General features: G+C 44.5%; 1 protein-coding gene across 4 annotated transcripts in view; it reads right to left on the bottom strand.

Moving 5' to 3' along the window:
* Positions 1 to 223: 223 nt before the first annotated feature.
* LOC123774033 (ribitol-5-phosphate transferase FKTN) overlaps positions 224 to 12,907 on the bottom strand; it is a 75,149-nt gene continuing 62,465 nt past the window's right edge. For all 4 annotated transcript variants that reach the window (XM_069318798.1, XM_045768143.2, XM_045768140.2 and 1 more), the window contains exons 6-9: positions 9,676 to 9,843; positions 4,630 to 4,724; positions 2,903 to 3,161; positions 224 to 544 (exon numbers count right to left, since the gene is read on the bottom strand). In XM_069318798.1, the coding sequence (XP_069174899.1) occupies positions 325 to 544; positions 2,903 to 3,161; positions 4,630 to 4,724; positions 9,676 to 9,843 (742 nt within the window). In that variant the 3' untranslated portion in view covers positions 224 to 324. The remainder of the gene's footprint in view (positions 545 to 2,902; positions 3,162 to 4,629; positions 4,725 to 9,675; positions 9,844 to 12,907) is intronic.

The following is a 12,907-nucleotide window of genomic DNA, read 5'->3' as shown; positions in this document are numbered from 1 at the left end:
AATATATGTCTACAGGAAAGACTGCTACCAAAATATACTAATGTATATTATATATATATATATATATATTACATATATATATATATATATATATAAAACATTGCTCTCTGATGCCTTTCCAGAAGAATTTAATGCTGCACTATACAGTACTACACATCAATATTCAAAACAGTTTCCAAGGTATTAACAGTACTGCTCAATGGACAAAAAAAATCAAGCTAAATAAAATCAATAAATTAATATTAGATCATTAATAGTTCCAGGCAAACAAACTTGTGAAGTCATTGCATACAATAGTACAGAAAACACCCATTGGCATACAACTTAACTTTCATTCACAATTATGACTTCTGGCCATTCAGATTCTAACCACATGCCATTTTCTTGAACATTAGGTGGGCTAGATTTCCAATCCCATTGTTTCACAGGAGTAAACCATGATAATCCATAATTTGATTTGATGTACTCTTCTGTTTGACATGGAATGCGCACCTTTAGATCAAGGAATTCTGTCCAGCAAAGCGTAAAAGCTGAAAATGAGTATCTGAAAAAAAGTAATAATAATATTAATAATAGTTTTTACACTCGCAAAAAGCACAGGTGGCTAACACTCGCACAGATTACAGAACTGCAGGGTCATATCATTATCTAGGTGGTAGTACAAGAGAGAGCTATGCAAGTGGTGGTCCCGATACCATAAATATACCGAGATAAGTAATACAAGGTGGTGACTGGGGTTTGTTGACACACACATTTGAGAATGATTTGAAACAAAAGTGGTCGGCACAATGGGTTTGTCAGTGTCCACTGCGGCATCAACAAGTGAAGAAAACTTCAACTTGTTAAGTGTCAACAAGAGTTTCACCACAGAAGAAATGGGATTAGGAGGTTTCCTTGGCAGGTAAGTTATGGTTGATAATTTGGTAAAGATATAAAGACTAAACCACACACCAGAAGATGATGATGTGGTTCCTGGACCATTATCATAGCTTGTGGTCCATGACGGACAGAAACGTTGTCATCTCCTTATCTTCTGGTAGGTGCTTTAGTCTTCATATCTTAAGCCATGTTATTGTAACTCAACTCTCCAATTTGCTAAAGATTTATGAAGGAAAACTTACAAAGATAATAATGACCTTAAGTTAGGATAAAAACCCATTGAGTATTTGTGAAATTTGTGTAAGGAATTTACACCAAGTCAAGGTACGAGTGTGTGATTAGAACGAGACTTACATCTCGACGCCTAATAACAGTTTAATGTCTTTTATCCTATGTTGTTATATCTGTGAGAAGACATTACCATTACTTAATGACCTTAAAGGTAAAACTGATATTTTACAGTAGCTTGAGGAAATTACAAGCTTGACTGACAAGGTAGAGAGACAGGTGGTACAAATCAAGGAACTAGTGAAAGAAAATGAGATATGGAAAATGAAAGGGGCTAATTTTAAGAAATAGGAAAATAGATATATATGAAGAACAATTCAAAGCAACCCTACTGACTAGCCAAAACAGAGAGGCAAGGATATGCTAATATAAACTTCCTGGACAGCTCAAAGAGAGCTGGTTACTAAATGATAGGAGAAGTGCAAACAGCAAATGAAAGTAACATATGCACAAGTTGTAAAGGAGAAAGAAATCTAACAAATATGTTTGGAAACCAAAAAGAGAAATGAGAAACAAGAAACAGACATTAGACAAGCAAATAGGAAAGAAATGGTTACCCGCAATAAATTAGTACAAAACACTGAATATAAGTCCACAATATTTTTGGGTGGATTTACAAAGGAGATACCACCTAGGATAAACAGAGCAGCAGAAGATAAAAAAAAAAAGCACAGAGAAAATAGTAAGTTTAGGATAAGGCCTTATAACAAAGAAAATTTTGAGGTGATTTTAGAAGAGGCAAATTATGAAAACGATAAGAATCACCCCTTAAGGGTGACATTTAATGTTCTGAATCAAGTAACAGAAGTGCTTAGGAATGACAGGAAGTTACAAAATGATAAGATGGGAAACTACAGTCATTAAGTTGAAACCTTTCAAAGGAAGACAAACTAAAATTAAACTTTGATAAACTGAAATCTAAATGACAGTAGGAATAAAGAAGAAATAAATTTTATTTTCTACAAGGTGATAAGAATTAGGAAGCCTGTGAAGTAGTACAAATACAAACCAACAAAATCATTACAGGAAGGGGGTTTTAAAGGACATAGGGAGAGGAAACATGTTCCTGAAAATCATATATATTAACACAGTGAGATAAAAAAAAATCAGCGTTGAATGTAATGAAACGCCATTTTCTGGGCGAGACCCAGAGGCTCTCTGGAGTTTATCGGGCTAATGTATGTTATATTAGACCGGGACATTAGCTAAGGAGTTCAGACCTACCAGGGACCAGAGCCAGAACCTGGCCCCTTCAGGAGAGGCACGAGGAGCAATGGCCTAAAGACACCCCCGTGTAATTGGAAGCAGTCTTTGTCTGCCATCTACCAGGTCAGGCACCCAGAAAGGTAGGAATTTCAAAACAAACTACTGCTGGGCAAAAAATTGCAAACCGAAAGCCGAAAAAGCAAACAGAACTCTCCAATCAAAAACCAGGAAACAATTACTCCCACACACTGACTTCTGAATTTTACCAATGAGCTAACACCATCTCTGGGTATGTCACTCATATCAACATTAAAGATTAACCCTACTAAAACTCTTATGTATCAGAATTCATCATTACCACAACTTTAATTTTCAATAATTTCAGCATTCATATAATTTTCCATTACCAAGTCAAAACGCTTTTGGGTCTTTACCAATCTCAAGATCAAATCCCACCTTTCAGCTAGACTCCTTTAGTAGTACAGAACCTAATTCCTTAGTTTTTTAAATATAAATAAATTGTACTTACTTGAACTTTTTTCCTGTTTTGGCTTGAGTCCCTCCATTCCACATAGTAGCACCTTCAGTGTAAAAAAAAAAGATGTCTAATTTTATATCTTCTTCTTTAAAAGAAAGCTCAAAACTGTCATGAACTTTCCCAAATTTGTGTGAAAGTTTTAATTCTTTTTTTTCAAATTCTGTAATGATGCTTGATTTGTAGTCTTCAATAAAAATTCCAATGTCAACATCCATAGCCCAAGAAATTATGTCACACTGACGGTAGAAACCTGAAAGATAAATTATCAATTACTGTACTGTACATAGGGAGAAATGGTGATAAAAATGGTGATAAAATGGTGTCAGAGGGGCATTGGTGAGAGAGGTGTTGTGAGGAGGCAAGTGGTGTCAGTGGTTAGGGTTTTTTGTTAGGGGGCAGGTTACCTTGAGGTGCTTCCGGGGCTTAGCGTCCCCGCGGCCTGGTCGTCGACCAGGCCTCCTGGTTGCTGGACTGATCAACCAGGTTGTTGGACACTACCGATGGACGCGATGACACTACCTCCTACCCAAGGTCAAACATGAGTAAGAACCACCCCAGCTGAACCTCAAGGGTGGACAATTACCGAGCAGCAACAGAACCATGCTGAGGTAGTCTCCCAAACCGTTCATGAAGATAACCCTAAACAGCAAGGGCAGTACTTACAGAGCACCTAGGGAAGGTAGCCCTAGGTGCATGCAGCCCCAGTACTCCTGTGTTACTTCTGGCTCGCACACTAACAACGCAGAAGAACAACACAGTTATGGACAGCACTGCTCTAAAGGATGGAGCCAGAGTTGATTTACAGCCTCCAATCACAACAGCCTGTGAACTGAAGTCTGGGACTCCCCTTTCCCCTCCTGGGGAGGGGGTGGGGGGGAGCAGTTTGCAATTTTTAATCAGCAGTAGTTTGTTTTGGAATTCCTACCTTTCTGGGTGCCTGACCTGGTAGATGGCAGATATAGACTGATTCCAATTACACGGGGGTGTCTGTAGGCCATTGTTCCTCGTGCCTCTCTGAGTGGGCCAGGTTCTGGCGCTAGCCTCCGGTAGGCCTAGAACTCCATCGACTGACTGCTGCCATGGTCTAATATATACACATCAGTCCAATATAGCTCGGGGAGCTGAAGGGGGCCTCTCCACAGAAAAAAAACTTCCCCAGGCCTCTACAGCTAAACTACAAGTGGTAAACTTGGATTTTCATGCTCTTGGGAGCAAATTAACATTATCAAAAGAAAAAAAAGACTGTTTTGGGAACAATTTACAGCTCCAATAGGCCTCCTGCAATTCCTTTGTTCTTATCGTATTCCTCATTACAACCATATTGAGCTGTGAAAACCGCATAAACATAATTGATATACAAATCATATACTTAGTAAGGAATTTTATTCTATGACTACTGCTGCATTGGCATAGTGACATTCATGATGATAACAATCATTTAATGATAACAATATTTTTCATGGTCTAGGAAAACTCTTCTACATTTGTATACAGCTATTATATCCATATAGCATCATGGGTATAAAACCAAACATTATCTAAAATCAATATATAATGACAACTGCATTTCCAGATGAATCAATGTATTATGATAACAGCACTTTATGGATTAAGATGAGATAACAATACCAAGAACATTATTCAGATGAATAGCAAGAAATTAACACAAAGAATAATACAAATTCTGTAAAGTATTAATCTTTGTAAATCTATCTTACCAAGAAGAGTTCCACTGCTAAGCCAGAAGGGAATTTTCAGTTGATCAAGAAGTGTTTTAGCTTTTGATAGCAACTTCCAAGCTTTGTGTTTAAATCTGAAGAAAAAATTAATGAATAAATGTTTACAAAATGACACCATAATACATAGTTCTTGTACTAACAATAAATTATGCAGTTATTTGCTGCTTCTAAAGTATAATGGAAAGTTTTTAAAATATTTTGAAGTTTTGTGACTTTGCTATGCTTATGGAATCACCTATTTTATTTATTTATCATCATAATGGCCTGCTACAATAAATTGAATTCCTTTCATATGATAAAACATATCTGAAAAACCCAGCAATGACTAATTAAATGCCTCTTTCTGGAGGAGCCCCAGTGGTTCCCTGAAGCTATCTTGCTGAGACTGCCCTATAATAAAGGTCACTCCAGTTGTAGAAGCTCTGTTTGGCCTACAGGTGGCTAGAGCCAGAACATGGCCCCATCACAGAGGCGCAAGTGATGGGGATTGTTAAAATTACCCACACTGAGAAACCATCCAGAAAGTAGATGAATACAGACAACTACATGGTTCACAAAAATGATGCACCAAAATAGCCTACAGAATCTGTAAGCGACTTATTTAAGACTAAAATGGTCCACCCGAAAGCTTCACTTTACAGTAGAACCTCAAGTGACGATCACCTCAAATGGTGATCATTTTGGGTAACAAACACCCCAATCGCCAACAATTCATCTCGTTAGGTGACCGCTCATTTGAATAACATCAACACCACATGGTGGGGTTGGGGCTGCTTTTCGCACATTCTCGGATGCCACCGACGATGCAAATAAATTATTTTGTTTAAAGCTGCTACTGATGCTGGGATGTTGCAAAGCATTGAAATTTTTCTAGAAAAACAAAATTAATTTTTTTAAAGAAACAACAAATGTCAAAAAGGTTCGTTCGGTGTTCAGCAGGTAGGCTGCTTCTGGTTTCTTAAATAAAAAAAACACGAAAAATAAAAGAAAACAGCGTTGAATATAATGAAATGCCATTTTCTGGGTGAATCCCAGAGGCTCCCCATTGTTTACTAGGCTGATATGCTAATGTTTTGGCGTCCCAAAACAAACCCCTATTCTGATGAAAATTGCAACCAAAAGCCGAACGAGTGGATAGAACTCCCCAAACAGAGCAAACAAGTATGACGTCACCTGTCGTCGCGCTGCTGTCTGCGCAGCCCCCTCCCTCTCCCCTAGAGGGGAAAGGGGTAGCCCCAGACCCACTGTGCCGGCGATCCACACCAGTTCTGAGGCTGGATGTCAAAGCAAGCAAGCAAGCAAAAAAAAAAAAAAAAAAAAAAAAAAAATGGGAGAGAGGGATGCCAGGAGCCTCCGGGACTCACCCAGAAAATGGCGTTTCATTACATTCAACGCGGATTTTCTGGTGGGAGCCCCTATGGCTTCCCGGAGCTAACTACCCACAGAGGAAAAGAAAAAGGACTTACCCGGGAGGCGATTGCTGCTCACTCCTCAACCCGAAGTTGAGACAATTGGCTACATCCGCCGACCCAAAGCGACACAGGCCCGACTGGGCTCAAGAACGTTTACAAGGTAACAAGCAACCGGGACCCTGTTCGACCTCCAAAATCCCCGCGCCCGAATGTCAGCCCAGGACATGTTGCCAAAGACAACGGTAAGAGCTGCGAACTTGCGGACATCATAGCCACGGGAAAAGATCGCAGGCTGGCTAGCCTTAATAACCCTGCGGACGACCTGGGAGGCCCGCACCCTCGAACAGGGAAGAAGGGAAACCGGATCAACTCAAAGCGCATCCCCGGACACAGAAGCCGTGGGGCGCAAATAACGGCGGAGAGCCGCAACCGGACACAAAACATGATGCAAAGCCTCGTATACCGGTCTGGTGGTCGATATTACCGACAGTGGGTATTGGGTTTGTTTTGGCATCGGCAGCCCCTCACATGGCGACCAGGACACCGACCTCGATCATCCAGAGTGGTATATTAAATCTTAACTTTCTTTTAAAATGATTCAGTTTTATGAAGAAAATTCTAAATTATTGTTAATAAAATATTTTAAAACAATTGTTATTAAGCAAAATTCTTTGTTTTCTTATTAAATACCTTTTATAGTATAGGCAATAGGTATTTTTTCCCCACGGACCTAGAATGTACTGCGCCTGGCCATGTGACCGCATTGTTTACTGTGAACTCGCGCGGCTGAGAGCAATGTCTCGGAATATTAGCCAGAGAAAATCAGATTCAGACAAAAATAGATAAATTCATGATTTCAATAGTTCGTGAAAGCACCCACAGGGAATTCAACAAGTCATGCAGCATGACATGAGATACCAAATAATATACACATAGAAAATACTGGAGGGCCAGGTCCCAAATCTACACAGTAAAATAACAACGTACTGGAGTGAACGATATGGAAGAAAATGCAAGATTGAACCAATGAAGAGCAGAGGTGCCATAGGCACAATCAGAGAGCACTGTATAAACATCAGAGGTCCGCGGTTGTTCAACGTCCTCCCAGCGACTATAAGAAATATTGCCCGAACAACCGTGGACATCTTTAAGAGAAAACTGGACTGTTTTCTAAGAGAAGTTCAGCCGGGCTGTGGTGGGTATGTGACCCTGCGGGCCGCTCCAAGCAACAGCCTGGTGGACCAAACTCTCACAAGTCGAGCCTGGCCTCGGGCCGGGCTTGGGGAGTAGAAGAACTCCCAGAACCCCATCAAGCAGGTATCATCCGCTGGCAATGAGTGCCCTATAAGCCATGCTGCACCTGCCGATGCTGAATTCCCATCAACACGTCGTGCAGCCTCCGCCAGCAACGAATGCTCTGCAAGCTATGCTGCACCCGCCGATGCTGAATTCCCATCGATAAGTTGTGCAGCCTCCACCAGCAATGAATGCTCTGCAAGATATGCTGCACCCGCCGATGCTGAATTCTCATCGACAAGTCATGAAGCATCCGCCAGCCACGAATGCTCTGCAAGGCATGTTGCACCTGCTGATGCTGAATTCCCATCAAAAGTCGTGGAGCCTCCACTAAAGATATAATATATGATTGAAAGGCATATAAATTACTTTAAGAAGTGTTGATAGAGTACAGTATTGTAAGTGTTAATGATTATTTAAGCCTTGACAAAAAGATACTGTACAGTGTAAATATACAGTAGAAATAATTTTCAATTGTGAATTAGAATTAGAACTCATGTGAATTAGTAATAAGGCTAGCTGTTGTGTGAAGTGAATGCCTGAAAATAAGTGTACATACTGTATGTACCCAGTGTTCGCACATCATCCATGCAGCAGCCACCAGCTGGCTTAATCGTCGGCGTGGCACATTGAGTGGATACTGTACAACGATGAAGACGTAAGATGACCCAGAAGGACCGCCAGGAAACTTCATTTTGTTGCCAAGATGAAGCCCGCAGGTGGGACACTAATAAGGAAGCCACCTGATCACTATAGAGATGATAAACTCGAGTTAAAAATACCATACGCGAAGACTCGAGTAGAAGATCGAACCATCCACATAACATACCAGTCCGATCTCTGGAAGAGGCGGAGCCGCAGAAAAACCTCCGGGTTCGGACACCGAGCAAGCAGCGTCTGAAACCATGGCTGGGCCGGCCACCACGGGGCCAAGAGGACTACTCTCCCCTGGTAAGTTTCCAAGCGAGTCAGAACCTGGAGTAACAGCTGAACCGGGGGAAAGAGGTAAAGGAACCCCCACCTCGACCAGTCCTGCCGAAAGGCGTTGACCCCAACGGCCTCGCAGTCAGGAAAGGGCGCCACATACAGGGAAAGGTGCAGTGACCATGCCGATGCAAAGAGGTCCATCTCGGGGCATCCAAACGTCTGGCAAAGCCAACGGAAGGAGTCGGCGTCAACTGCCCATTCCATGGAGAGGGGAATGAAACGAGACAGGCCGTCAGCCAACACTTTGGACACTCCCCACACGTGAACTGCCAGGCAAGCCAAACCCCAAGAACTCAGCAGACGAGTCACCCTAAGCGAGCAACGCCAAAGAGCCAAGAACCGTATTGACCCACCCCCACCCCGGTTCAGACAATGAACCACCAGGGAGCAGCTCGAATGTAGCCGAATAGTCGACCCGTGGGCAACTTGAAGCCTCCGAAGAGCAAACCACACCGCAGCAAACTCCCGCACAGTGCTGTGGGCTCGACAGAAAGATGGACCCCACCGTCCCTGGCCGGGCTGGTGCGCACTGGTCACAAAGCCCTAGCAGAGAGGATGACGCGTCCGTGAACACATCGAGCAAGGGCTCGGGTAGGCGCCAAGGCACTGAACCCCGAAGAACCTGAAGAGGAAGCCGGCGACACAGCAACCGACATAAAGCCCCCATGAGCCGAACCCAGCGATCGCGAGAGAGGCAGAAGGGACGTTCCCGAAGGAACCAGAACAGCCAACGAAGCCAAACCTGACCCAGTGGGTAGACCAGCATCGCGAAGTTCAGGCTCCCGCACAGACCCTCGTGCAACCAAAAGGCCCCGAGTGCGCAAGTCCTCCGCCACCTGCGCTGCCAAGAGAGAGGGGGAACCTGTACATGGAGCTGAACGACACCAACATCCCGGGAAAGGGCAGGAGCAAACAAGCACTCATTGAGTTGCTCAAGGTCGCCCCCCCAGGAAAACCTGAAGCACCGTCGAAGCCTCCAGCACTGTCGAAGCCTCCCCCCACTCAAGCGTGCGGGATCGGCAGGAGTGCCAAGCCTCCAAGGCAAAGACAGGACAGTACGCCAGCCAGGACGACTCCGGAACCTCGTAACGGAGCCAGAAAGGGAACGAAGTCCCAGACCTAAGAGCCAAAGGATCCATTGCCGAGGCATAATCAGAATAGGCACTGTATATACTTTAGGCTTCTATAAAGGTCCTCCCCCCCATCCAAGGTCGAACCCTCCTCCAAGGATGCAACTCCTAGATGCCCATTTACCCGAGGTGACCCGAGGCATTAAGCGAAAGTAAATATGTCCATTTATTTCTGCTACTATAAGACCCTACTATCTTACCTTATTTCACTTGGTGTCTCATTCTTTAGATACTTTAGATTGTAATATGCTGCTCTTGACTCATTACAATGGATGAAGTGAGAATTCTTGTGGTCAGCAACAAATGCTTCAATATTGCTTGGAACAGTCAACTCCACTTCATCTATTTTCACTTCTCTGGTGCTAAATCTGTCAGGATTATAAAATTGTTGTTTAAAACTTAATCCTTACCCAAATAAGTACAAAGGAATTGTAATAAGCATATAAAAAACAGCAAATTAAAAAAAAGAGACAAAATCAGGAAAGAATGTACTTGAGATATTCAATATTAGTTAATTAATGACCAAATTAAAGCAAAACATCAACCAGGAACAGACTTGTGTTCAAAACTGTAGGCCATACAGAAAAACTTTGTACCTGCCACATTAGAAATAATGTGGCAATCACTTACATTATCCCCCAAGCTATGCCACATTCCAAGAAATTCTATTGCAAGCAAATAAAGTTCCCATTAATCCATCATGACATCCACAAATTTATGCACCAACCACTAATAACATCTGTAATATATTCTCACAATACTAATCCTGCAGTGGCCAGGCAAGCTTTCCCATCAGCCAGTTTACAGTGGCCTGGGCATGGAAACCAGGTGACCATGGATAAAATGGCCTGGCCATGGAAACCAGGTGAGCATGGATAAAAAGGTCTGGAAATGAAAACCAGGTGAGCATGGATAAAAAGGCCTGGGCATGAAAACCAGGTGAGCATGGATAAAAGGGCCTGGGCATGGAAACCAGGTGAACATGGATAAAAAGGCCTGGGCATTGAAACAGATCAGGTGAGCATAGATAAAAGAAGGTTAGAAACATAGCAACATCTAACTTCACCAATAGATTAGTGACTATTGCTCTGGATATATTACAATCAATCTACAAAATGCCATCAGCATAGTCAGTCTAGTTCTAACTCTCTCTAGATGCTACAAGCCTTGCTACAGAGCAGATGGCCAATCCCAGCTTTATTTGAGCTCTTCTATCCCACCCTCCTTTGAGCTCTTCACTCTTGCCCTCCTTTGAGCACTCGATCCTGGTCTCACACAAGCTCTCTGCTCTAAACCTTGCACAAGCTCTCAGCTTCTGGCCATTTTCAGCACTTCATCCGCTAGCAGCACATAACAAGCATCATCATCTCAATCTATCATGACATCTCCAGCCACCTGGAGATGTGTCATGATGACACATCTCCAAAACGTGACTGAAAACAGTCACCACACTCTAGGTACAGTGCTGAAACAGCCACTGGAGCCGGAGCACACGACCGTTGCCCATAGCATCAGCCTCAGAACCGAAGGGTGGATAGCCGGGCAGGGGTCTGGGGCTACCCCTTCCCCCTCCTGAGGAGGGGGGAGCTGCACAGACAGCGCCGCGGCGACGTGTGATGTCATGCTCGTTTGCTGGTTTATTTTTGCGGAGTTCTATAAACTTTTTCGGCTTTTGGTATCAATTTTCACCAGAATGGAGGGTTTGTTTTGGGACACTTGCCTTTCTGGGTGCCTGACCCGGTCGATGGCAGACATAGAATGCTTCCAACCACACGGAGGTTTCTATAGGCCATTGCTCCCCATGCGTCTCTGAGGGGGGGGGGGGACAGGTTCTGGCTTTTGGTCCCTGCTAGGCCCACAGAACTCCATACACATAACTAATGCCGAAGTCTGACAATAGCATATCAGCCTGGATAAGCTCCGGGGAGCCGAAGGGGCTCTCCCCAGAAAGACACTGGGTTGGTCCCATATAGTGCGTTGAATGGAGGTTGAACTGTAATCGGCATAAGACGATGGTCCTGCAACAGCTACGAGAGAAAGGACAAAACGACCTGAACAAAAAACGAAGTACACCTACAGAGAGAGAAAAAAGAAAAGGAAGGACTGCCAGGAAACTTCATACTGCCACCGAGACGAAGCATGCAGGTGGGACACCATTAAACGAAGCTACCTGATCAGTATACAGATGGTGATAGACCCGAGTAAAAAATACCAGACGCGAAGACTCGAGGAGAAGATCGAACCAGCCATGTAATGGACCGGACCGATCATCTGAAAGAGGCGGAGCCACGGTAAAACCCCTGGGTTCGGACACCGAGCAAGCAGCACCTGCCACCAAGGAGCCAAGAGGACCACTCTCCTCTGGTAAGTCACCAAGCAAGCTGGGACCTGGAGTAACCGCGGAACCGGGGGAAAGAGGTACAGGTAACCCCACATCAAAGGTAACAGGTACAGGTAGAGGTACAGGTAACTCCGCCGAAAAGTATCGACCCCGATGCCTCAACCATGCCGACACGAAGAGGTCCAACTCCTGGAGGCACAGAGCATTCGCCTCGCCAACCAGACAAAGACTGGTCCGAAGACGGGTCCAAAGGCGGTGCCGACCCAGAAACTGCTACCAGCACCCTACGATGAGAGGAATCGCAAGCCCAGGCACAACCCTTTTGGGAGGAACCCCCATTCTCCTGGGATTCCCGAAGGACTAACAAGTCCGACAACTGACAACAAATAGAAGAGGCTGCTTGCAGAAACTGCCCAACCACAGAATCTGCAAACAGCAAGGGACAATATGGTGACGAAAATCAGAACCCAGGCAGATTCCTACGAGGAAGCGAGCACCGCTTGCCGACACGCGAGATGCTAAGCGAAAACAGTGATACCACATCCCGCAGGATCTGCGCAAGCAGCTTCAGCAGCGCAGACGATGCTTGTGCCGCCGAGACCAAGGCACCAGACCCAAGAACGGCCCCAAGTGCCTCTACATCCTAATGAAGCCAATCCTCAGACAGCTCCAGGAGGAAAAAGAACAGCAAAATCGAAGTCAGCAGGCCACGAGTGTGCAATTCCTCAGACATCAGTGCAGCCGAAAGGGAGGGGAACCTGCACGTGAAGCTGCACCACGCCAACATCCCGCTGAAGGGCAAGGGCGAACAAACACGCATTGAGGTGCTTGAATTCGCCCCCAGGTAAACCTGCACCATTGTCAATGCCTCGCACCACTCAAGCGTGCGGGTATGACAGAAAGTACTCCTAGCATCCAACGACAACACCGGGCAGTCCGATAGCCAGGACGACTCCGGAACTTCATAAAGAATCCAGTATGGAGACGAAGACCCAAACCTGAACGAAAATGGATCCATTATAGAGGCACAATCTGGGTCGTGCAGGCGGTAAGCCACAATGGCCGCCCGGACCTCGGTCAGCGAGATGCGG

The sequence above is a fragment of the Procambarus clarkii genome, chromosome 91, assembly GCF_040958095.1.
Source record: "Procambarus clarkii isolate CNS0578487 chromosome 91, FALCON_Pclarkii_2.0, whole genome shotgun sequence".
Classification (NCBI taxonomy): Eukaryota; Metazoa; Arthropoda; class Malacostraca; order Decapoda; family Cambaridae; genus Procambarus; species Procambarus clarkii.
Note: the sequence above shows the minus strand (reverse complement) of the source record. Positions and strands in the feature narration are given on the sequence as shown.